Below are 25,886 nucleotides of genomic sequence, written 5' to 3'. Positions count from 1 at the left end.
TGGGTTCAAGCGCCTTGCATTGGGCTCTCTGCTGTCATACAGAGCCTGCTTCAGATCTTCTGTCCCCATCTCTTTCTTCCCCTCCACACACCCCTCAAAAATAAATAAACATTAAAACAAAAAAAAAGAATTTTTGTTTTTTTAAATCTAGAACTAACAGTAAATTTTCCAGCCTCGAGTTATTGGAATATCCCAATCTTGTCATCTTTTTCTTAGTATCCATGATCTTACTGAAAAGTGACATGGAACAGGGCTTAAGAGCTTGGCCTCTGGAAGGGAACAGCTGCAGTTGCCAGTTAGTTGTCATACAGTCTGGAAAAGATTCTTAGCCTCTCTGAGCCTCAGTTCCCATCTATAGCATTTGGAGGATTAATTATTTAATAAAGGTTAACCATTAATGAAGGCATTTCTTCCTTCTTTCTGCTCTCTGCTCATACTTAACCTTTTTCCAGAGCTCTGGGTCTGGGGCATTTCTGGGGAGATTGGGCTTCATGGGGAGGCTCTGCTCTCTTAGATACCCCTCTACTCTCTGCTGCTTTTCTAGCATAACCTCTTCTCTCCCTAACTGGGACACCAGGGAGGGAGCAGGCAACAGGTGAATCCTGACATGAAACAACCCAAGTAGAGGTGCAACTGAGAAATGTGGCCCTGCCCCTTGACCTGCCTGGTTTCCTGGATCCTCAGATTAAACTCCCACGGTTGGAGCACCAAATGTGCTGGCAATCAGGATGGCAGGCTTAACTTTCTCCAACTTTAGAGAAACAAATAATTCAGTAAATGAGAAGAATCTCCCCAATTTGAAGTTTCTCTTCCATATATTTTTTTCCTTAAGCTCTGACATCTGTTACCCTTAAGATATGCACTAGGGGCCCAGATAAGACGGTATCTGAATTAGCATGTAATTATATAGTGGGCTCTTTTGACCTCAATGTATTCAGAATTCCAAGAAAGGCACCACACCCGGACAGTGGGGCAGCCTGCCACCTGAGCCAGTATATGAGAACCACCACGGCCCAAGTTGGTGTCCGTGCCAACTGGGGCACCTTTGGATAGTAATAACAATAATTTTTAAAATAGCTAACATTTATTGCATGATGACAATGGTGCCAGGCACTGAGCTAAGCAGTTTACATGCCTTACCTCATTCAGTCCTCACCACAACCCTCTGAGCTAGATACTGTCATTAACATGGACAACCAAATCACCAGCAACCAAAGAGAAACTTCTGAGACTAAGAGTCAGTGACTATTTTGGGCCTTTCATGAAATAAACTCCACTGTAGATTTACTCACTTTACACACTTTTTATTTATTTATTTTTTAATGTTTATTTATTTTTGAGAGGGAGAGAGAGAGAGAGAGAGAGAGAGAGCACGAGCGGAGGAGGGGCAGAGAGAGAGAGGGAGACAGAGACTCTGAAGCAGGCTCCAGGCTCTGAGCTGTCAGCACAGAGCCCGATGTGGGGCTTGAACTCATGAACCACGAGATCATGACCTGAGGTGAAGTCGGACACTTAACTGACTGAGCCACCCAGGAGCCCCAGATCTACTCACTTTTTAATCTTACTCTTAGGGGGGTGCCTGGCTGGCTTAGTTGGTACAGCATGTGACTCGATCTTGGGATTGTGAGTTTGAGCTCCATGTTAGGTGTGGAGATTACTGAAAAAAGTAAAAATCTTTAGGTGTGCCTGGGTGGCTCAGTCGGTTGAGCACATGACTCTTGATTTTGGCTCAGGTTGTGATCCCAGGGTCGTGGCATCTAACCCCAAATGGGGCTCCACACTAAGCACGGAGCCTGCTTGGGATTCTCTGTCTCCCTCTGCCCCTCTCCTGCTCATGCTCACTCTGTCTCTAAAAAAATAAATAAAAATCCTTTAAAAAAAAGAAACCAACTTAGGAAAGTGTGATGAGAGATGGACTAATTAAAAAAAAAAATTTTTAATGTTTATTTCTGAGAGAGAGAGAGACAGACAGACAGAGTGTGAGTGGGGGAGGTGCAGAGAGAGAGGGAGACACAGCAATCCAAAGCAGGCTCCAGGTTCTGAGCTGTCAGCACAGAGCCTGACATGGGGTTTGCGGGGCTCAAACTCATGGACTGTGAGTTCATGACTTGAGCTGAAGTTGGACGCTTAACCACCTGACTGAGCCACCCAGGTGACCCTAGATGAACTAATTTTAAAGCATCTTGGGTGGCTCAGCCAGTTAAGCATCTGACTCTTGATTTCTACTCAGGTTATGATCTCACGGTTCATGAGTTCAAGTCCCACATCAGGCTCAGTGCTGACAGTGCAGAGACTGCTTAGAATTTCTTTTTTTCTCTCTCTCAAAATAAACCTAAAAAAAAAAAAAAAAAAAAAGCAGGACTCCAGGTGACTGTGCATGTGTGCATTCATGTGTATGTGTATGTGTGTGAGAGCCTGCATGGAGGGATGAGTGAATCTGCCCCCTTGTGTAAGGAAGGGGGTGTGTGTTTAAGCATATCCATGTGGAGGCAGAGGTGTGTGTGTGGTGTGTGTGTGTGTGTGTGTGTGTGTGTGTGTGTGTTGTGAGCCTGTCCTATGTGTACTTGGCGGGGGGAGGAATGAGTGTGTGTGGGAGTAAGCCTGACTGGGATGGGGGGCATGGAGCCTCCTTCCAACCAAGGCTCCTGGCTGCCTGCTGGCCAGAGACTAGGCGGTCCAGAGAGCCTGGGGAAACCAGTCTTTCAAGAACCCTGCCCAGGTCACAGTAAATCAGCCCTGCAGCATGGAAGCAACTCTGACTATAACCTCTGGGGAATGCTCCAGCAACACCAGGTTTAACCCCCAGCAAAACAGGCTGGCAGCTAAACACACACACACACACACACACACACACACACACACACCCAACCTGGCAGCTGCACACCCCAGCCCTCTGGGCTCACCTTTTCATCAGCCGCACAGTGCTGCCCAGCCCTCAGTCTGTGGAAATCCTCCAAGATACTCCTCCCAAGAATCCCAGGGATAAAAAGGGATTTCATGTCTTATAAGAGGAGCAATCAGAAGAACCAATCTAAACTGGGTTCCAAAAAGCAAGGCACAAAATTGTATGCAGACAATGGTTTCCATGTGAAAATACATATGAGCAGCTAATGGGAAAGTTTACATGGCTATAAAAATGAAAATGGTTTTGGCAGGAAGGATGGGGTTTGGGGCAAGTAAAGTTTCAGCTCCTGCCCCCTCACCCCCACACACACAAAAGAAAAAAAAAAAGAAAATGGTTTTGATCTTGCTGCTTGTGACATGATTTTTAGGGTAAATTTCTAAAAAGATTATTATAACAAATCACAATATTAAAAAGTAGTTCTCTCCAGATCACAGGTTCATGGGTTGTTTTGTTTAGATTTTTCTGTGTTTCCTAAAGTTCTGATGATAAGATGTATCTGGTTTATAATAACCACTAGTAAAAAGAAAATCACATAAAAAAATGGAACAGGAATAGACTGAGGAGTCCAGACTCCAGTTTATGAAGTGGGCCAGGAGTCCTTTATGTAGCCACAAAGCCTTTTACAACAGGATGTCTTGGCACACTCAGGCGTGACAACAGGGGTAACCTGAGGGACAGAATGGGCGAGCATCTCGTCACAGGGCAGCTATACTGGACAGCAGACAGCGGCTCAGAGAAGGAGAGCAGGCAGGTGGATCAAATAGCAGCAACAGCTCCCGACAGCTACACCCCATCCTCCTAGCTGAGGGCCGTCTCAGGCGCCTCTGGGAAATTCCTGAACTCTCACATCCACGGAAAGGGCTGAGGAGCGATCACAATTTGCAGAAGCAGTTTTACCCTAAGTTGGCATCAATGACAAATACACTCATCTCTCATTCTGTGGTTTCATCCAAAATCTCCCAGAATACGAGGCACAGAAGTGGGGAAATGTTGCATCTTATGCACCTTTGAGGATCCAGCTAGAATGCCACCTCCTTTGGAATGCCTTCCCAGACTTCTACTGATAAGAAAGGCATCGGCTTCTCCAAAGGCCCTGCCCCTTACCCATTCTCCTGTAGGACAGTCCTGTGCTTGTGTGTTTCTGTGCACTCATCTATTTAAGCATCTGTTCAATACCCCCCGTCCTGACCAGAGGTGTTCAGGGAAACTCTGGGACTGGGCTTTCTAACTGAAAATATAGGACTTTTGAAAAGCAAACACCAGCATGTTAGATTGGTACGATCTAAGCTCCTAGGGCTTAGACAACAGGCAGTGCCTTCCAGTACACAAGTAAGAGCTGTGGGAAGTGATCTGTCAAGAGGCTGAAGAAACTGCCGTCAGTCCTGGCTTCCCTATGGAGCCTGGCCTACAGGCTGTAGGATGCCAGCGACGGGGAGATGTGCAGCTGCCTGCCGGCCAGCACCATACCTCCCTATCCACGGTGGCCATGCTCCATGCCCACAAGCACCTAACCAAAGAGAAAGTGAGGAGGAGCCTGGCCAGTGTTTTGTCATCTGCCCCGCTGGCACCGTTGCCCTAACAGGCGGCTCCTGTCACCGTCTCAGATACACTTGCTCCCTGGCAGCTTCTCAAGATCAAATCACCAGCTCAGCTGGAGACTATTTCCAGGTGGAGCTGTGAGAGACCAGGTGTGTAGCTGACTTTGCTCTCCACTTTTTTTTTTTTTTTTTAATGTTTATTTATTTTGAGAGAGAGAGCACAAGCTGGGAAAGGTAGAGAGAGAGGGAGAGGGAGAGGGAGAGAGAGAGAGAGAGAGAGAGAGAGAGAGAGAGAATCCCAAGCAGGCTCTGTGCTGTCAGCGCAGAACCTGACACGGGGTTCGATCTCATGACCGCGAGATCATGACCTGAGCCAAAATCAAGAGTCGGACGCTTAACTGACAAAGCCACCCAGATGCCCCAGCTCTCCATTCTTGAGGCTGTCCTCTCCCAGCACCTTATGACTTAACTGTCCCATCCCCAGTCTATGCTTGGCCATCACCCTATCTGGTTTCCCCAGGAGGGTCCCAAAACCACGCCTGCCTGGCTCTTTTTCATCTCTCCAAGGAGTCACTTTAACCGAGCTTTTACATGCTCTGCATGTTCTGCCTGCTCTCAGATGACTTCCAAACCTTTAACCCTGGTTCTGGCCTCCCTCCCAAGTGCCCCCACCTAAGCACTTTCACCTGCACACTTGCCTGGATGGACTGTACCCTCACACTGCTCCGTGTGGTCCCAGACCAGCAAAATGGCCATCATCTGAGAGCCTGTCAGAAATACAGGCTCTTAGGAGCGCTTGGGTGGCTCTGTCCATCAAGCACCCAGCTTTGGCTCGGGTCATGATATCTCATGGTCAGTGGGTTCGAGCCCCACATCGGGCTCTGTGCTGACAGCTGAGAGCCTGGAGCATGGTTCGGATTCTGTGTCTCCCTATCTCTCTCTTCCCCTCCACTGCTTGTGCTCTGTCTCTCTGAAAAATAAACATTAAAAAAAAGAAAAGAAAAGAAATACAGCCTCTTAGGCCATACCCCAGACCCACTGAGTTCAACTCTGCATTTTAACAAAATGTCCAGGCAGTTCAGGTGCACGTTCAAGTGTGAGCAGCTCTGGTGAGCACAAAGGAGTCCAATCAAGGGTCACATCACTTTACCACTACCACCACCCCCAATTCTCCAAACTGTCTTTGCTTCCTTTCTTCCCACTTCTGTTAAATGACAACATCATCCATCTAAATCCCAAGCTAGAAACAACAGATGTTCACAACTACTTCCTGGCTCTGACTCCAACATCTCCAAAATGATCACTGAATCCTGTTATTCTGACGTCAGAAGCATCTTGTAGGCCTAGACCTTCCTTGGCCCCACTGCACCTACCAGAACTGTGCACAGTAAGCTTCATTTACCTGTCTGTGTCCCTGGTAGACTGCGAGTTCTGTCAACAGCACTGTTTTAGTCCTCTCTGATTCCCAACAGCAAGCACCATGTCTGACACATAGGCCTCAAAAAATTAGATATTTATTGCAACAAAGGAACAAACCAGGAAACAAAGAGAAATAAGGTACTTAAAGTGTGTCAGATGGTAGGAACCAAAAGTAAAGGCAAAATTATGCAGTGTTTTTTCTTAATAAAGTTGTTTCAGGAAGAAAAACGTACGTGGGAGAAGTGTGCTGTGGCACAGATGGAAACATGGGAGGAGTTTTTAAAGAAAATATTTCTAGCTGTTTTTCTCTTCAATACATATGCCCAGTAACTTTCTACAAGGTCAGTAATAGGTCCAAAGTCATCTCATGGGTGGGTGACCAGGGTGGGTAGAGTTTAAACCCAAGTCTTTACAGGGGGCTAGATGGTTATAAAGTAGGTGGGGAAAGATAAGATGACTACAAATGAGCACAGTGTCTGAAAAGGGCAGGAATGTCACAGAGGGAAAGGACAGCAGAAAGCTGAAAGGTGAGCTTCATTGTGGGGCTGGAGTTTCTGACCGATTTGGGAGAGCTTATTCGTCGCTTTGCCTCCAGGGTCTGAGAGGATCTTTGGTAAAGGAAAAACACAACTGGGCCAGGAGTAGCCCAGGGAGCCGCTGTTCTAAGATCTCAAGCTGTGGACAAAGCCAACCACAACACCCAGTACTGCAAACAGTTCTAGGCGAGGTGTAAGTTGAGGTTTAAGTGGGTTTAAGTCAAAGGACCAAGGTTCAAATGGCATGAGCCTCTCAGTGGCCTTATAGCTCTAACCAATCAGATAGTCTTACTCCTGAGGTCCTGCAGCACCTAGCCCCATGTCTTGCACAGACAGTATGAGGTTCAACAAATATCTAATGATAAATGCCTTGAGTTGGGAGGCAAAGCAGCTGAGAAGCTGTAACCTTCTACCTTAGTCTCTAAGGGAAGCTCAGCCTCATGTCTGCAACTAACTTCTCAAGCCTGTCTAAGTGTGTAGGAGCATCTTCATGACTCACACTAATGAGTGAAGCTATGTATGTATACTCCCGACGGCCAAAAACTGCTTATTCAGAGAAACTGAAGCACAGGAAAAGGGAACCATGCATCACATTCAAGACCCCAGACTCTGGGGACCTGGGTGGCTCAGCTGGTTGAGCGTCTAGCTTCAGCTCAGGTCATGATCTCACGGCTTGTGGGATGGAGCCCCACATTGGGCTCTGTGCTGCCAGCTCAGAGCCTGGAGCCTGCTTCTCACTCTGCCCCTCCCCTGCTTGCACTTGGTCTGTCTCTCTCTCAAAAATAAATAAATATTAAAAAGAAAAAAAAAAAAAAAAAAAAAAAAAAGGACCCCATGGGGCGCCTGGGTGGCTGAGTCAGTTAAGCATCTGACCAGTTAAGCTCAGGTCATGATCTTGCAGTTTGTGAGTTCAACCACCGCATCGGGCTCTTGTGCTGACAGCTCGAAGCCTGAAGCTTGCTTCTGATTCTGTGTCTCCCTCTCCGCCTCTCCCCCTGCTCACACTCTGTGTCCCTCTCTCAAAAATAAACATTAAAGGGGCGCCTGGGTGGCTTGGTCGGTTAAGCGTCTGACTTCAGCTCAGGTCATGATCTCATGGTCTGTGAGTTCGAGCCCCGCATCGGGCTCTCTGCTGACAGCTCGGAGCCTGGAGCCTGTTTCAGATTCTGTGTCTCCCTCTCTCTCTGCTCCTCCCCTGTTCATGCTCTGTCTCTCTCTGTCTCAAAAATAAATAAACGTTAAAAAATAAATAAATAAATAAACATTAAAAAAAAAAAATTAAAAAAAAAAAAAAGGACCCCAAACTCTGCTTCTCAGCTTCTCAGTCCGTGAACCATTATATGTTACTGTAGGAGCTCCTCCTGTCTTGATGCAACTAGAAATATCAAGTCCCCTGGATAACAGCACAACACCCATTTTACTTTATCCCTTATCCAGCTCCTCAAAATTCTAATACCTATGGACTGGGGACAATTCTGTCTCAAATCTAACAGATCATTCATTCATTCCATGACTTTTTATTGAGATGTCTTACTATGTGCCAAGAACCATTCTAGGGCCTAGGGATACACCAGTGACCGAAACAAAGAGCTCTGCTCTTTGGAACTTATATTCTAATGGAAGGAGACAGACAATAAATAGCATAGTAAATCTGTAAATTACGGAGTTGTTAGAAAGTGATTTATGCTATAAAAAAAGAAACATTAGCACAGGGTAGCAGAGATCAGGAAGGTCAAGGAGGATGGAAGGTTATAGTTTCAAATAGGACAACAGGAAAGCCTCATTGAGAAGGTAAAGTTGAAGCAGACAGGAGGGAGGGGAGACAGCGAGGCATGTAACATTTGGGGAAAAACATTCCAGCCTGAAGAACAGCCAGGGCAAAGGCCCTAGTGTGGGAGTGTCTTGGTGTCTTCAAGGAACAGTAAGAAGGCCAGCAGGGCTTGCCAGATAGTCATTCATTAGTTGTTCATTCATTCATTCTTTCATTCACTTAACAAACATTTACTACAGACCCATCTCTTTTCCAGGTACTAAGTGGTGAAAACACTAATAAGGCATGATCCCTACCCACACAGAATTCATAATGTTGGGGAACAAGGAGGAGACAAAATGACCTTAAAACAGGATTACACTCAGAGCAGAAAGACTCTGGCAGAGGTCAGAGTTGGGCCCTCACCCAACTTGGAGATGCTGAAGAGTCTACTGAAGCATAAGAAAGACCCTCAGGCAGATGCCTGACCACACTTGGCAGGCACCCAGCTCTTGTTTTGATGCTGCCGACAATGCTGGCCATGTTAAGCTTGCTCACTGGGTTTTTCTTAGCTAAAAAAGAAGGCTTCCAAACATCAGATTTGTAAAGAAAATCTTTTAAGGTGCAAATGCAAAGTGTTTCCGTGTCCTAGAGGGCCTCAGACTTAACAGGTAAATGCCCGATGGAAAGATTTTGGAGAGGCCATATTGGGGGAAGCCCAGAGTGGCAATGAGTTAGGACAGAACCACAAAGCCCCAGGATGTGTCCATTAGGAGTGACCATCATATCACACTCACATCTCCAGGGCTTCATGCTGCACTGGGTAGACTGTGCCTGCATTTCCATGGAATTAGCAGCACCCCCTCCAGGGCTAGGGCGAGGGCTGGGGCTCAGGTTCAGACCACTGGCCCCTGTTAACTAAGGTCTAGTGAACTAAAATGTACATCTGGAGAGTTCCACTCAGCAGAGCTCTGGGCCAAAAGATGCTAGCTCTATTTTCCCAGCTTCCTGAAGTAATACTTTTTTTACGTGATGAGTCCAAAGATGGTCCTGCCAACCCTAGGAAGCTCCCACCAGACAAGAGCTGAACCCTGCCGATCAGGGGCTGGGAAGCCCAGCCCAGCCACACTGGTTGTTTCCAGACTCGAGATGAACGATGCAAACGTGCTTGTAGGGTGTGTCACCAGCAACAGTCCCAAGGACCATAGAGGTGGTGAGCAGGAAGCCGCCCTGGTGAGTCCCAACCAGGTTCCTCACCAAGCAACATGGGAGAAGTCCTCAGGGCCAAGAGGCTGCAGGGTGAAGGTGGGGCACAAATCCTCACTGCTCTTCTTCAGGCTCAGCTACCTGGGACAAACAGGTTCTAGGGCCTGGACCTGCAAAGCTCCCCCCACACTGTGTCATCACCACCAGATGTCCCTTCAGTCCCTCTGCAATGAAGCCACCTTACCAGACTGTCTCCCACTTGGACTCATGTTACTCAAGTCCTTCTCAGATCTGATGCTACGAGTCACTCTCTCAAACTGATGAAGGGAGGGTACCAATCTCCCACTCTGGCCCTGACCAGAGCATCTTTTAAGACTAAACCTGGCAGGGCCTCCTCCTACCAATCCCACCCTCCACCACTGACCTAGCCAGTTCCAGGCTCTCCCCAACTCTCATGAAATAATAGACTGACAAGCGTCTGAGGCTTGCTCCCTGCTTGAGTGCCGAAGGTGCTCCCAGCCCTAAACTGGCAGGCTGCCTTAGCCAGCAGGAGCTCTACTTATGGGGAAAGGAAGCAAAGTCCCTGGTCCCTTCCCCCATTCCTTTATGAAGAGCTTCCCTTTCTGCCTCCTCATTCCCTTTGGCCTAGGAGGGTTTTACTCCATAATTGGCTTGTTTACTGCCACTGAGGGCTTCTGGGTGGCAGAAGTGGGAGGAAAAGTTTTGTTGGAAGTAAGGAAAGGGGTGTGTGTCCTGAGCTTGGAGGCTGGTGAGTAAAACTTCCAAGTGCCTCTCTAACTACCTGAGAACTGGCCAAGAACCCATGTGAGGAAAGAACACAAGGCACTGCAAGGCCAGCTGAAGATTCTCAGACCACAGGAGGGAAGCTTATGTTTGGCGCCTGCGAAAAGACAGAACAATAACCAAAACTTGATGTGCTTACTTCTGCTGAGTAGTCGAAAGCATTACTTGGCACTGTTCTGAGTGGGGAGCAAACCAGAGACCTCCCAATTTGGCTTCTGTGGGCTAGGAGCTCCAGTAACATCACTCTTGCTCAAAACTTCCGAAAGCTCCAAGCTCCAAGCAAACTTACTGCCCTGACTGCAGGCTCTTCCAAAGGCCCCAGATGACTCAGCCTCTCCCCCCTGACCACTGAGAGGCAGAGCCTATACCCAGCTCAACAGGACCATCTGCTGGGCCACAAGCACATCCTTTGCCACCCCATTCAGGTGCTCTGCTCCTCGTGGGGTTCCCCGTGCCTCAAGTACCACGTCTCCCCATATCTTCAGGCTCTCCTCAAATGCTTCCTCCCATGTGAAGGTTTTCCCAGGTCCCCAGCCCACTCAGATGTGGGGCTCCACACTCTAATGTCCGTGGCCTCTTTTAAGGCATTAGCCTTACTCTGTCCTGCTTCAATAGCTCCCTGAGGCCTTGCTCTATCCCTCCAAGTGCACGAGTGTGTCTCAACTCTGATTCACCTGAAGCACAAAGCACAGTAGCTGGCAGACAGCAGACGCTTAGGAAATGTTCCTGCTGTCCCAAATACCATTCACCTCAGAGGCACAGGAAGTGATGGGCAAAGGAAAAGAGTCACACAAAAACACTAAGACCAGCAAACACAAAACAGGCAAGCGAATGAGAGGTGTCACAAAGACAGTTAACGGAGAGGGCGAGCATCAGGCCTTACCCTTCTTGAACTCCTCCAGCATGGCATCCAACTTGGTATCATGGAAGACAAAATGCACTGGATGGTTATAGAAGCGGGTGATGGTCTTGAGGGGGGTGCAGTCGTCAGGATCCACGAAGGCCAAGTCTTTGACATAGAGAATATCTACAATATTGGACTGCTCGTCTTCAAACACGGGGATGCGGGTATAGCCACTTTCCATAATCTCCGACATGGTGTTGAAGTCCAGGATGGCATCACTGCGGATCATGAAGCAGTCTTGGAGCTGGGTCATGATGTCCTCCACGGTCTTGGTCCGTAGCTCCAGGGCACCCTGGATCATATTTAGCTCCTCTTTCACCAGATCATTATAGGGCTCCGTTACCTTCAACATCTCCATCAGCTTCTCCCGATTGTAAACAGTGCGAATCTCCTGGCCCAAAACAAAATCCAGTAGCTTGCTAATGGGGAAACTGAGGGGGAAGGTGAGAAGCATAAAGAATTTGGTGAGAATGATAGTATTGGCACCCACTGCCAGCCCGTGTCGGGAGCACAAGGCCTGAGGTACAATCTCCCCAAAGATGACAATGCCAATGGTGGAGGAGGCCACCGCCATGAGTCCAGACCCAATGAGGATGTCTAGAAGGATGGTGAGGGAGGTGTTGACCAGCACGTTTCCCAGGAGCAGCGAGCAGAGTAAGTAGTTGCCCTTGCGCCGAATGGGCTCGATCTTCCGGGCATAGCGCCTTTCCTTCTGGGTGCCACAGTTCTGCACGATGCGCAGCTCCATGGGGTCCAGGGCCATAAGCCCCAGGTTGAGACCAGAAAATATGCCCGACAGCACCAGCAGCACCATAATGAGGAGGATGTGCAGCCAGAGGGGCAGGAACCTCCCAGCCTCCTCCACCATGAAGAGCAGCGAGTCCTTATCGGTCCACCTCTGCCAGGGCCCGTCCACCCCAGCCCGGGTGCACAGTGCATACAGTTTCATGTTCTCGCTCCTCCGGAGGAACTTAGTGAGCACCACCAGCATCCCGGACGTGTTCCCTCGACTCACGTTGACCAGCTGCTGGACGACCAGGTCCTTGGTGAGCTCGGGGCAGTTGGTGGAGTTGTGGGTGGCCTCGGAGTTGTCCACCTCGGTGAAGGAGATCAGGTTGCTGGAGATGGAGCCCAGCCTCTGGCCGTACAGCCTCAGGTTCACTGTACTGCCCTCGGACACGAAGATGATGCCATCCGGATTCATCCCACACGATTTGTTACAGCTCGCCAGCCTCATGCCCAGGATCGCGCCCCGCTGGGGGTCGCTCTGACCCCGGGCCCCCCGCGCCCACAGCAGCACCAGCAGCAGCAGCGTCGCCAGGAGGAGGCGCCCTCGGGCCGGCCCGCCGCCCCGGCGCCCGCCCCCGCCCACCGGCGCCATGTTGCTCCGGCTCGGCCGCCGCCGCTCCCCGCGCCCCGCCGCGCGGCCCCGCTCCCGCCGCTGCTCCTGCCGCTTCGCCGCCGCCGAGCCAACTGCCCGGGCCGCAGGCCTGACGTCAGGTCAGCGCCCCTCCCGCCCCGCCCCGCCGACCCACGCCCCTTATTTGCATGGGAGACCCCGCCTCTGGAAGCGCGGCTCCGGTGCCCGCCCTTAAGGGGGTCCCGCGCTTAAGGTGGAGCTGCGCCTGAGCGCGGGAGCCGCGGGCGGACGCTCGCCCCGCCCTTCTCCTCGCGCGGCCATTCCCGCGGGCCTTTCTGCTCACGGGTTGTACGCGCGGCCCGCTCTTCTGCTGCCCAGGCCTGCGCTCCTGGTCTCGCCGCTCCTCTGCCGCAACCTAGCCGGGCTTCGCATGCTCGGCTCTTTCCCCAGAGCACTGCCACTTTCTTGGGGGGGGCGGGGGGGGGGGCTGGGGGGATTGCTCTTTGCTGGAACCTCGGAAGCAGTACCACGTTGTGCTCGGGCGAGAAAAATGCTTTTACTGATACAAAAAGAAAAAAGAAAAGGAGAACCTGAGGGCTGAGGCCTGAGAGGCCTACAGGCCTTTCGGCCTTGCAGACTGCCCCTTGAAGACTTTTGTGGCCTCTGCACTCTTGAGGGTTTTGATGACCTTGTCCCAAAGCCAGAAGTAGGTTCCACGGCCCTGCCCCCAGTCTGAGACATCCTTTGGCCAGTGGTTGCCTGGTTGGAGGAGAATCTGGGAAACTGAGGATATAGATTGTACCCGCAGAAAGAAGGGCCAAGATCCGTCCTAGTCTTAGGTCATTTCCTTTTAGGACGCGAATGTTGAGTCCCTCCTATGTGCCAGGCATCTTGTTCCAGACTCTGACAATATAGTGGTGAATAAGCCAAAGCCCCTGCCCCCTGGAGTTTACAGTCTAGAGCAGACAATAAGCAAGTAAACACATATGCATAATATTTATTTAATCCTTTGCACAACACTAAGAGGTAGTGTTATTTTTCCATTTAACAGATGAAGAAATTGAATCTAGGCACAAGTTGGAGTCCCTCCAGATTGCTATTTTAAGAACAGGCTTGTGTGACTGGTAAGGCACATTGGAGTGTCTCTCAGACCAGGTTTCTATATCAATAAAACGGGAGTAAGAATGACAAGAGGGCACCATCTCACTAAGCTTATGGGAACACTTGGCCTAGGCATTGAACAGGACAGGACAATTCTGAATGTTCTGTGTAGCTGATGTTGTTGTTGCCTGCCCTTCCAGACCAAACCCCTAACCCCAAATTGTGGTGGTGACTGGCCAGCTGGGGCAGACGCATGTGAAAATGAGCTGAGAGGTGTGGCGCCAGGCCTAGCCCTGAAATGACTACTTCCTGGATGGCCCTACCTTGGTGTCAGTTAGCGACTATGAATTGAGCACCAAGCACTCAGGAGGTGTGGGGAAGACCGCAGCCGCCTGCCCTGTTAGGGGGAAGGAGACAGACAGACAAACAACCTCACAATAATTACAGAGGTGCACAAAATAGGGAATCGGGTACCAGGTTGACCACTGGGTCTCAGAGCAAGTTTTTTTCCCAACGCTGGAGACACAGAATCCATTTTACTCTCTCCCTGCACAAACACATGTGTTTATTTTTGTTGTGGTATACTGTTTGCCAAAAAAAGCAACAATCAATACCAGCCGGAAAGAGCCCAAACAGAGAGGAACAATCCTATAGTGTTGTGCATACTAGGCCAGCCTGAAGCAGTCCCTTTCAGGTAGGCGCCTCACTTCATATTCTACAGTGTTTCTAGCTGGCCACTTTTGTAAGGAGCAGGAGCCCCCGGATGGGCACTAGGCAAGACAGAGCAAAAACAGAAAGCAGAACCTTGGACTGGCTGTTCCCTCCCTTCTCCACCGATACAGGATGAGCCACCTGCATCACCTCAGAGCAAGCCCAGCTTTCAGAGAGGCTTTTGTCCACCTCATTTCATCTTTTTCCAGCCAGCTGGAAACACCCTTCCCATGGTACTTAGAGACTTTACCATTCTATTGTTGACCAATCGGCTATTTTTATTTTGCTCTTTTCAAACTGTCAAACTCAGAAGCTCCCTGTATATGCACTGAGTCCAATAAGAGAAGTCAACAAAGGGAAGGGGAAAAAAAAGCTTTTGAGATACTTGGGTTTAAGTGGGAATCTGGTAAGAAGAGTTAGTCTCTGCTAAAGTTCATTTAATTCCACCCATCCACAATTGCATTCACATCCGTACTTAAGTGAATAGAACAGAATCAACAAAGTAAAGAAATGAAATACCTTGTTGCCCACCCACAGCCTTCAATCTGGCAGCGAAGACAAGAATCTCTCGAAAAAAATTAAAAGCAGTGTAACTCAGAAAGTGTCAGAGGAGCTATTTGAGGTCCAGACTGGAGTCCAGGTTCATTTCCTGCCAGGCTTTTTTTTCCCCCTAAAATTTGTTCCTATCTATCTATCTAGCGAGTGAGCAGGGAAGGGGCAGAGAGAGGGAATCCAAGCAGGCTCCGTACTGCCAGTACAGAGTCTAATGTGGGGCTCCAGCCCACAAACTGGGAGATCATGACCTGAGCCAAAACCAAGAGCCACCAACTGAGCCACCCAGGTACCTCTCCTGCTAGGCTTTTATCTCTGGTTAGGGCATTTAAACTTTTCTCATCTGCAGAGTTGAAAAACCTCTCCCACAGATCGGTGGGGACAACATGGAGATGGAGGTCTATCTGTGTGAAGAGTCAGGAACCCTGGACAAATGTGTGGCTTCTGTGAACCAGGCTGTGAGAAGTGCAGAAAGAGATGTGCAAATGAGAAGTCTGTCTACTTTGGGGGTCAGACCTGTTTCTCTGCTGCAGGGTGGAAGCCCTTACTCCCCTGAATTATCTCCACTTGCAAGTGAGGACTTTGGGGAAGGTCTTTCTCAGAGAGGTCTGGTACCTGACTTCTGAGCATCACAGAGCATTCCACTCATGACTTTGGGACCTGACAGGTTCTTTCTGGGCCCTATGGCAGCATGTCTACACCTCCCGGAGAGCACTCCTTTCTGGTCCTGTGCAGGGAGACAGGCTTAAAAGTCTATTGCCCCTTATTTTGTACCTGGCAATGTGCTGACCCTAAGAATCCAATGAAGAACAAGGTCCTAAATAGTAACCTGGGATCTCCTGTTCCACTCCTCAGGCTGTGATCCTCCCAGGCTGTTTTCTTAGTCCTCTTCAACATTTGGGTGTCCAGGATGAGGAGCTCCTGCCAGATAAGCAGCCCATCTGCTGGTGGAGCTCAGAGCCTGAGGGCTGCCATGCCCCCCCAAGTCCCTTGGAGGATGCTGTGGGCCCTGGGGTTCAAAAGCCCGGTTGGGAGCAATTTTCAGAGTGAGGGAGGGGCCACATCAATACATGCAGTGGCCTGTTCACCAGCTCTCTGCAAATCTGCAATAACCCTGAGCATTTGCAAGTTATATCTGTGCTATTAAATTGTCTTGGGAAAGAAGGGGCAGTCATCCCTCCACAGAGGGACAGAGCAAGCATGGGGGTAGCTGAGATGGTACCGTGGCTCAAATCTCAACTCAGGTCACCCCAACAAGTGGGGACATGAGGACCTGGTATCATTTTCTACCTGAGACAGACACCTCATTAAGCCAGAGGAGGGGATGAAAGCATCAGAACAACGGATTCAGGCCAATAATAGGATGTGCCTGTGACAGGAAGTAGAATGCCAGAACAGCAAAGGAGAGGAAGCGTTTGTATTAATTGGGTAGGTTTCAAAGCTCCATGGCCATAGGACAAATTGTTCTCCTTTGGGACAGGACCACAGGAGGGAGGATGCCTCACCATAGGGGTTCAGGCACAGCTCAGGAGGCACACTGTGGGGCTGGCTTGGCCATGGATTGCCTGTGTGACCTGGGACTCTGGGACATTCTGGAGTATTGAGTCAGATGATGCCTGGCACCTGGTAAGAGCTCAATGAACATGATCAGTAACCATGATGGTGATGGACATGACAAGGCAGGGATTTTTAGAGGACACTCAGATTTCATTAGCCCCACTGTGTCTCTGCATCCAACTCTAGCTACTGTCTTCGAGTTCTTTCCCTTCCCTTTCCCTGCAGAGACAGAAAGTCTATAGAGGATGATAGAGAAGAGAGGCCAAGGGAGATCATCAGGGACTAAACAAGACCACATCTGGACCCCTTGGGGCTCCGTGGTAAGGGAACAAAGGCAGCTGGGGTGCAGGTAGTACTGCTGGAGGTGACAGGGGTTGTCATGGTGCATGCAGGTTCAGGCTGCAAAGGCTGGCAAGTGGGAAAGTGGAAGCCTGTCACTCAGATCTGAGAGACTTGACAACCCAGAAGGCAAGTCCTCCTGGGGAGAGCAGGGCCCCTGTGAAGAGTCCCAGGCAAGCACAGGTGTGAGAGGGGCTGAGCTCCAGGGCCCTGCCTACTCCCCTTTCTGCTTTCCTCTTCCCCTCCTGCACTGGAGAGCCCTGTCCCCAAGACTGGCTACCCCAACAAGCTTTTCCTTCTGCCTCCAAAAACACCAAGACCCTTTTTTATGTTAAGAGATTAACTGTTAATCACCAGAGAAAAGTAAGGAAGAGCAAGATAAAAAACACTGAGTATTTACAAAAGCTGAAGAACAACTTCTTGAAGTCACTGTCCCTAGTTTCCAACCCCTTTTCATAGCTGGCAAATGGAAACAGGCTATAGCAGAAATGCCATGGGCTCTGTCTCTTACCAGCTGGTGAATTGGGGCAATAGTGCTTGACTTCTTAGGGTCTTGATTTCTCCATTTTTAAGATGGGGATCAAGAGACCCTTGGATTGTACTAAAGGGACTAAATGGTAGGTAGCACTGCTCCTAAATATGTTTCTTTTCCTTCCCTCAGGCCAGGACTTTCATATTACATTTTATTCATTTATTCATTCCTGTATTTTTATATTTTTACTGGGCTTTTAAAATTGCCAAAATGATACATCCTCCTTGCAACAAATTCAAATCATAAGTAGAAAACAGAAGTTCCCCCAACTTCCCTATCCACTGCCCAGAAATTGTTTCTCTGTATTCTGCCACCTTCTGCCCACTTCATTTTCTCCTTTACTCTGGACTGTAGTCCATTTCCCACTGGATTGAGAGTCCCTCAAGGACAAAACCTGTGTCATAGTCATCTCTGTATCCAACATGCTTGGTATTCCATATGCATTTGTGGAATGAATTGGATTTTCCTAAAAAAGGGGCTAGGAATAATACTGTTGGGGGCCAGGAATGGGAAATGAGGAGGAAGCTTCTAGCCAGTAGTTTTATATATAAAATTGCAGCTAGAAAACTGTTTCATGAAATTGCATTTACCCCTTAATACAATTTCCACTCTAGCCTATGTCTTAAAAAAATGAGGAAAAAAAAAAGTCTGCCCTACACCTAACTAAAGTGATTTCTTGGCTGATCTCCAATTTGAAAAATACTGGCATCAGTCTCATGCATTGCTCATGAGCATCCACTGGAATTCTCTTTGGATGAAACTTAGGAAGACTGGTGGGAGTTTGAATGTTCTCCTTATAAATGATACCCACACCCACAGTGCTTGGCATAATCCACATGAGGCAATAAATCTCCCCAGGCAGATCAGTGAGGCAAGTTCCTGATCACTGAATCTTATTGTCTCCCAGCCCTGCCCAGAAAAGGAGACGGCCTTTGAGACCTTCATTCCCAAGTGTCCAGATTTCTACAGGTTTGTCCCGAACAATTGCGCAGGTACCAAATACCTGTAGAGCCTTCAACAAATGGCGAGGCCCAAAGAGCCTTGGGGCCTTATCTCCAACATGAGGGGACTGGGTCTGATCATCAGGTTCTATCCTCATTTAAATTCTCTGATGTGTAATTTTCCTAAGCAATCAAGAGAAGGCAAAGATAAGATCAACAAGATCATGGAGTGCCTGGGTGGCTCAGTCAGTTAAGGGTCCTACTCTGGATTTCGGCTCAGGTAATGATCTCACGGGTTCCTGGGATCGAGCCCTGCATTGGGCTCTGCAATGCCAGTGCATAGCCTGCTTGGGATCCTCTCTTTCCCTCTCTCTCTGCCCCGCCCCCACTCGCCCTCTCGCTCTGTCTCAAAAACAAATAAACATTAAAAAAAAAAAAGAGATCAGGGCCACCTGGGTGGCTCAGTCGGTTGGGCGTCTGATTTTGGCTCAGGTCATGATCTCATGGTTTGTGGGTTCAAGCCCCACGTTGGGCTCTGTGTGGACATCTCAGAGCCTGGAGCCTGCTTCGGATTCTGTGTCTCCCTCTCTCTCTCTGCCACACCCCAGCTTGTGCTTCTCTTTCTCTCTCTCTCTCAAAACTAAATAAACATTTAAAAAAAAAAAAAGATCAACAGGATTAGATGTAGTGGGCATCTGTTGCTCTGAGCTGTCCAGCTTCCTGTCCCCTTCTTCAGGGAACAGTACTCCCTATTCTCTGGGGCCCTGTCCCACCTCCTTTCGCATGGATTCTACTGGAGACAGACAACTGACCAGGCCTGTACAAAGTACCTCAGGCCATAACAATTGACACCTAGGGTGGACAGGATACCAAGAAGCTCTAATCAGGAGTCTGCTGTAGGCTTTCATATGGGGAGAGAGTCCCTAACTGGAGATCACAGTTTCTGCTCCCTGGACTTGGAGTGGGGAAGGGCCTTGGTCAGTCCTCAGTTCTCCAATCACTGTAGCCAGTTTTGGAGAGGGGAAGTGTTTGTGGATGTGTGGATGTGTCAAGCGAAGTGGGTCATGTGCTGGTTCTAGGATACTTCCCTCTTCATTTTCAGGATCAAACTTCTCCAATATTGGGGCCTGGTAGGGCAAGAGGGGAAGAAAGAGAATTTGTCTTTTCTTAATCTCCCATAGTTTGAAACCTTCCCCTCTGCCCCCGACTTTGTGGTTGTTGCCACTTGACTGAATGTTGTTTGTGTCCAGTTGTTGGTTTCTGGTAGTAGAAAGTTCACCTCAGCCCTTGTTGGGACTCCTCCCCTCCAGCTTCTTGCCGTTGAGATACACTTTGCCTGTCAGGCAGCCCCTCTTGAATGAGTCCACCCAGTGGTTGCAGTATAGACCACCCAGGGCAAAATAGTAAGTCTACTGCCTAAGCAGAGGTCTAATTGTGGAATAAGATGCCAGTCTCTCTTCTTGCAGGACCCTCCGAATTTTCTTTTTCTTTTTTTTTTCCCTTCAAGTTTTCTTAGAGCATCTCCTTCGCTTGACTTTGACAGGTATGTTAGTTACCTATTGCCGCATAACAAATGCAGAACTTAGTGGCCTAAAATAATAATCACTTATTATGTCATAGTTTCTGTGGGTCAGGAACTGGGAAGCGGTTTAGCTGGGTGGTTCTGGCTCAGAGTTTCTCACAAATTGAAGTCAAGATGTTGGCTGGGGCTGAGGTCATCTGAAGGCTTGGTTGGGGCTAGAAGATTCACCTCCAAGCTCACTTACATGGATGCTGGCAGGAGGACTTGGTTCTTTGTCCCATGGACCTCTCCATTGGGCTATTTACAACATGGTAGCTGGCTTTGCCTGTAATACGTGATTTGAGATGGAAGCCATAATGTCTTTTATGGCCTAGCCTTAGAAATGACGTACCACCACATCTTCCATATCCTATTGGTCATATGGACCAAAATTGATACACGACGGGAAAGTACCCTACAGGAGCAGGTGGCAGGGGTCAGTGGGGACCGTTTGGAAGCTGGCTATCACAGTAGGTGAGGGAAAGTCCTCTCTACTGAACACTAATCAGCTGACAAACTTCCTCCGACCCTGACCCCCAACTGCTCTTCTTAAATATTGGGAATTTGGTCTTACTGGGATGATGGTTAGAATCAGAGGGCCCATTCTCTGCTTGGATTTCCAGTAGATGCATAAACCCAGTACCACCAAAATTAAAATATCTGTCCTCCAAAACATATATCTCTCATGATTTCCCTCCTATCAGTATATGACGATTCCATCTTTCCAGCTGCTGTAGCCAGAAAATCTTGGAATTATCCTTTTTTCCTCTGCTTCCTTTATACCTCTATCAGATCGATCAATAAATCTGTTAACTGTACCTTGAAAATACATCTAAAATCCAGCTACCTCTCCTCACTTCTGCTGCCACCACCCAGGCCCCAGGCACCTTCCTTGCTCACTTGGATTACCAATATACTTGGTCTCCTTGCTTCTGCCCTTTCCTCCCTACAGTTTTTTCTCAAGCCAGCAGCAGAGTGATTCTGTAAAACACTTAAATGATAAACCCCCTCTGATCAAAACCTTCCAGAGACTCCCAGTTTCTTTAAAAAATTTTTTTAATGTTTATTTATTTTTCAGAGACAGAGACAGAGAGACAGACAGAGTGCGAGTGGGTGAGGGGCAAAGAGAGAGGGAGACACAGAATCTGAAGCAGGCCCCAGGCTCTGAGCTGTCAGCACAGGGCCTAATGCAGGGCTTGAACTCACAAACTGCCAGATCATGACCTGAGCTGAAATCAAGAGTCAGATTCTCAACCGACTGAGCCACCCAGGTGCCCCTTTTGTTAAGTAATCTCTACACCCAACATGGGGCTTGAATTCATGACCCAGAGATCAACTGTCTTATGCTTTTCTGACTGAACCAGCCAGGCGCCCTCACTCCTTTCTTCATTTAAATATTTATAGCAATTGTTTGAGGTAGGTGTTACTATCATTCTCCTTCTACAGATAGAAAACTGGGTCCCAAAGAGGTTAAATAACTTGCTCAAGGTCATACAAGATCAATAAGATCAAAAGAGCCAAGAATTGAAACGTAAACCTGTCTAGGTTTGCATTCCAAGCTGTCATTCTCATTGAGAAACATTGAAACCAAGGAACATCATAAAAGTCTTCATGATTTTTTAGAATATAGAAATCTTTTTACAGCCATGTATGAGTCTAGTTGTTTAAAGAAATACCAAGTGGAATATGATTTAAAGAAATATAATCATATTGTTTAAGAATTTTATTTTTTTAAAATTTTTTTTCAACGTTTTTTATTTTATTTTTGGGACAGAGAGAGACAGAGCATGAACGGGGGAGGGGCAGAGAGAGAGGGAGACACAGAATCGGAAACAGGCTCCAGGCTCCGAGCCATCAGCCCAGAGCCTGACGCAGGGCTCGAACTCACGGACCGCGAGATCGTGACCTGGCTGAAGTCGGACACTTAACCGACTGCGCCACCCAGGCGCCCCTGTTTAAGAATTTTAAAAAATTGTTTATTTCTGAGAGAGGGAGAGTGTGAGTGGGAGAGGGGCAGAGAGAGAGGGAGACAGAGGATCTGAAGCAGTCTCTGCACTAACAGCAGAGAGCCCGATGCAGGGCTTGAACTCACTAACGGTGAGATCATGACCTGAGCTGAAATCAAGAGTCTGGTGCTTAACCAACTGAGCCACCCAGGCACCTCTACAATCATATTTTTGCAGTTGGACTCCTTATGCATTAATCTCAGTTTTTATCCGTCAGTATTTGGTCTAACCTTGACTTCTTGGTTTTTTCCCTAGAGCTAATAACCCTCAGTCGGACTTTTGGAAGTAGCCATCATCTGGTTGGCTCAGGACTTCGGGCCAGGTTAACTTCCAAGATAGCTTCCCTGGTTCACATGGCTCCCACCCATCCTGAAGAGCCTGCAGTTTCTTACAGCAATGGGTGCTGCTTGCTGCAGAGCATGGGAATTTCCAACCTCATTCACCCCCTCCCTTGGCTTCTATCATAGCTGTAGATCAGCTGTCCCCTTGCACTTCCCCACTCATCCAGCATCCGGAGAGCTCAGGGCTCCTGTCTGTTCATCTTCCACAGGCAGAAGGTGAATGAGGAAAATTATACCCACCAAAGACTTTTATTTTTTTAGTTGTTTGACCTTTGAAGATACAGCATATCCTATTTCTAATTATAAGCCCCAGTGATAGGATTTTACACATTATACACTTCTACTCTGCCTGCCCCCCAAGATCCCTGAGGAATATTCTCACATCAGTCAGTAGTTTCTATTCCATTTATAAATCAATTTCCAGTACATTTACTTTCTTCTAAAGGGACCAAATCCAGGGGCCCCTGGGTGCCTCAATCGGCTAAGCATCCAACTTGGCTCAGGTCATGGTCTCGAGGTTAGTAAGTTCAAGACCCACACTGAGGTCTCTGCTGTCAGCACAGAACCTGCTTTGGATGCTCTGTCTCCCTCTCTCTCTGCCTCTCCCCTGTTTGCATGTGCTCCCAAGCACGCACTCTCTCTCTCTCTCTCAAAAATAAATAAAAATTGGGGCACCTGGATGGCTCAGTCATTTGAGCGTCCGACTTTGGCTCAGGTCATGATCTCATGGCTTGTGGGTTCAAAACCCAGGTCGGAGTCTAGCTCAGAACCTGGAGCTTGCCTCAGATTTTGTGTCTCCCTCTCTTTCTGCCCCTCCCCACCCACACTCTCTCAAAAATAAACATTAAAACAATTAAAATAAATAAGTAAATAAACATTAAACAAAATAAAAATAAAGGGACCAAATCTCCTTTCCTAGAACACATTTCAGGACACAAGTAGACAAGCCATAACAAAACTTTATAAACAATAGTGATTTGTGTACTTATAGAACTCTTTAGAGTCTGCAGTGCACATGTTCATCCTTTATACATTTTTTCATTTAATGCTCTCAACAACCCAGTGTGGTAGGTTTCATCACCCAATTTACAGATAGAGAATTTGAGGCTAAGAGAGATTGTGTCATTTGCTTCAGGTCATAAGGTAGAGGTAGATCTCAAAACGGCAGATGTTTTCATTCCAACTCCACATGCCAGAGTTCTCCCTCCTTCCCACCCTCTTCCTGCAATTTTTAGTGAATCTTATGTCCCAACTTACCTGTGACAAGCAGGTATCTGGATGCCTCGAGACAGTCCCTAATTCATTTGCCCCTTCGTAGAGCTACCACAGATATGAGATCTGGTCCTCAGGATATTGATTTTTATCAATTCACTGATGGGTAAACACATTGGGGAGCGTAAGTCATACTGACTCAAGTGTTATGAAGTAATGAAGTGATAAAGCCAAATACTAATTTCTTAATTAACATATGAACATACTAGTACTAGCAATATAATAATATGCTAATACTAATTTCCTAATATGCTGAGAAATTAGTTAATATACTGAGAAATTCTAAGAGAGCTAGAATGTTAAGTGGGAAGTCGTTATGAATATGTTAGGAGAGTAGGCTTGATTTTTTTTTTTTAATTTTTTTTTTTTTTTTTAAATTTTTTTTTTTTTTCAACGTTTTTTATTTTTATTTTTGGGACAGAGAGAGACAGAGCATGAACGGGGGAGGGGCAGAGAGAGAGGGAGACACAGAATCGGAAACAGGCTCCAGGCTCCGAGCCATCAGCCCAGAGCCTGACGCGGGGCTCGAACTCACAGACCGCGAGATCGTGACCTGGCTGAAGTCGGACGCTTAACCGACTGCGCCACCCAGGCGCCCCTAATTTTTTTTTTTAACGTTTATTTATTTTTGAGACAGAGAGAGACAGAGCATGAATGGGGGAGGGGCAGAGAGAGAGGGAGACACAGAATCAGAAGCAGGCTCCAGGCTCTGAGCCATCAGCCCAGAGCCCGACGCGGGGCTCGAACTCACGGACCGTGAGATCGTGACCTGAGCTGAAGTCGGACACCCAACCGACTGAGCCACCCAGGCAGAGTAGGCTTGATTTTAACCAACACAGGATACTTAGAAATACTCTCTCCCTGGACAGAATTGATAGACTCAGACATATTTTCATCCATTGACTGTTCTTTTTCCAGATTGCAGACTCCTCTCTCTTTTTAGTTATGACATTATATTGGATGGGTCACAATGAACTTCACAGATTACAGTTAATTACAGTTTTCATTGCCTGGAGGAAATTTAGAAAACACCACAAATGCATACCCAGCACATTTTGTAATCATCTCCAAGGGAGACTTTAAAAAGTTTTGTTTTTTTTTTATTATGGCAACTCTCAAACATACATAAAGGTGGAGGGAATCCCCATATACCCATAACCCAGCTTCAACATTTATCAAGATTTTTTTGCTTTTTTTCATCTATCCTACCCTCTCCTCAGTACACACACAATCTTCCTCCAAAGAATTTTTTTCTTTTTTTTAAAATGTTTATTTATTTTTGAGAGAGAGAGAGAGACAGAGTGTGAGTGGCAGAGAGGCAGAGAGAGAGGGAGACACAGAATCTGAAGCAGGCAGAGCCCGATTTGGGGCTCGGACTCACAAACTGCGAGACCATGACCTGAGCCGAAGAAGTCGGACACTTAACTGACTGAGCCACCCAGGAACCTCTCCTTTTTTCTTTTTTTAAAGTAATCTCTAAGCCCAGCATGGCTCACACTCACAATGCAGAGGTCTACAGTTACTTGTTCTTTATTTATTTTAAAAAAAATTTTTTTAATGTTTATTTATTTTTGAGACAGAGAGAGACAGAACATGAACGGGGGAGGGACAGAGAGAGAGGGAGACACAGAATCGGAAACAGGCTCCAGGCTCCGAGCCATCAGCCCAGAGCCTGACGCGGGGCTCGAACTCACGGACCGTGAGATCGTGACCTGGCTGAAGTCGGACGCTTAACCGACTGAGCCACCCAGGCGCCCCTAGTTACTTGTTCTTTAAAGCAAATCTCAAAATCCTACCTCTAAATTGAGGTGCTGCACCCTGTTTAAAATTTATGAACTGAGTACAGATGTCCTAATCATAAAGTGAGGTAATGCCCACCTTGCCCACCACACCAAGTCAACGTGAGGTCAAAATGAGATACTGGATGTGAAAGGGTTGTAATTCTGGAAGTTGGCTGCATATCACATTCCCTGGGGAGAGATTTTCAAAACCAAATCCCTGGGCCCTACCCTAGATTTACCAATGAGGTGTTTGGGAGTTGAACCGAATCATCTGTGTATGCCCAAAGCACTCCGGGCTATTTAATTGTGGCTTATTGGGAGACTAGAATTTGTAAGTTGCCACCGGAAAGTAGTTGGCTAGTTTGTGTTAGAGCTACTGTCCCCTTCTGTGCTCTAGGTCTGCTTGGAGAACTGGAGGTATGGGATGGGGGTGGGGGTGGGCGGGGTGGGAATGGAGAGTGAGTTGGGGAGGAAAGGAGCTGGGGCAGGGGTGGGACTGGGTTAACTGCCATCCTAGAGCTGATGATGGACCTAATTCCAAATCCTTACCTGGATATCTGAGCAGGGAAGAGTGGTCTACCTGGCTTTGGGAGGGTTGATGTTAGGCCCTGCTTTGGGTCCTAGGTTTTGGGTGGGAGTGGATTTAAATAGAATGGGAAGGTTAAAAAGGGAAGGGCAGGGGGGAGAGGAACGAATGGGGCCAAGAGGCTGCCTTGGAGCCTCCGACATGGGGTGGAGGTAGGGGCATCAGGTTTCAAGGGGCTCCTAAG

The 25,886-nt window shown here is 47.9% G+C and overlaps 2 protein-coding genes across 5 annotated transcripts in view; one reads left to right on the top strand and one right to left on the bottom strand.

Moving 5' to 3' along the window:
* Positions 1 to 12,553, bottom strand: part of CNNM4 (cyclin and CBS domain divalent metal cation transport mediator 4) — a 40,854-nt gene extending 28,301 nt beyond the window's left edge. For all 4 annotated transcript variants that reach the window (XR_009602553.3, XM_060607736.3, XM_060607743.3 and 1 more), the window contains exon 1: positions 11,042 to 12,553. Coding sequence is in view for 3 of the 4 variants with exons in the window: in XM_060607736.3 (XP_060463719.1) it covers positions 11,042 to 12,443 (1,402 nt within the window). In the remaining variant the exon portion in view is untranslated. The remainder of the gene's footprint in view (positions 1 to 11,041) is intronic.
* The window catches only part of LMAN2L (lectin, mannose binding 2 like), an 80,950-nt gene continuing 67,512 nt past the window's right edge, over positions 12,449 to 25,886 (top strand). The window contains exon 1 of the mRNA XM_060607802.3: positions 12,449 to 12,562. The gene's annotated coding sequence lies outside the window, so the exon portion shown is untranslated. The remainder of the gene's footprint in view (positions 12,563 to 25,886) is intronic.

Source organism: Panthera onca, chromosome A3 (genome assembly GCF_046562875.1).
Source record: "Panthera onca isolate mPanOnc1 chromosome A3, mPanOnc1 haplotype 2, whole genome shotgun sequence".
Taxonomy (NCBI): domain Eukaryota; kingdom Metazoa; phylum Chordata; class Mammalia; order Carnivora; family Felidae; genus Panthera; species Panthera onca.
The sequence above is the reverse complement of the archived record's forward strand: the minus strand, read 5'-3'. Positions and strand labels throughout refer to the sequence as shown.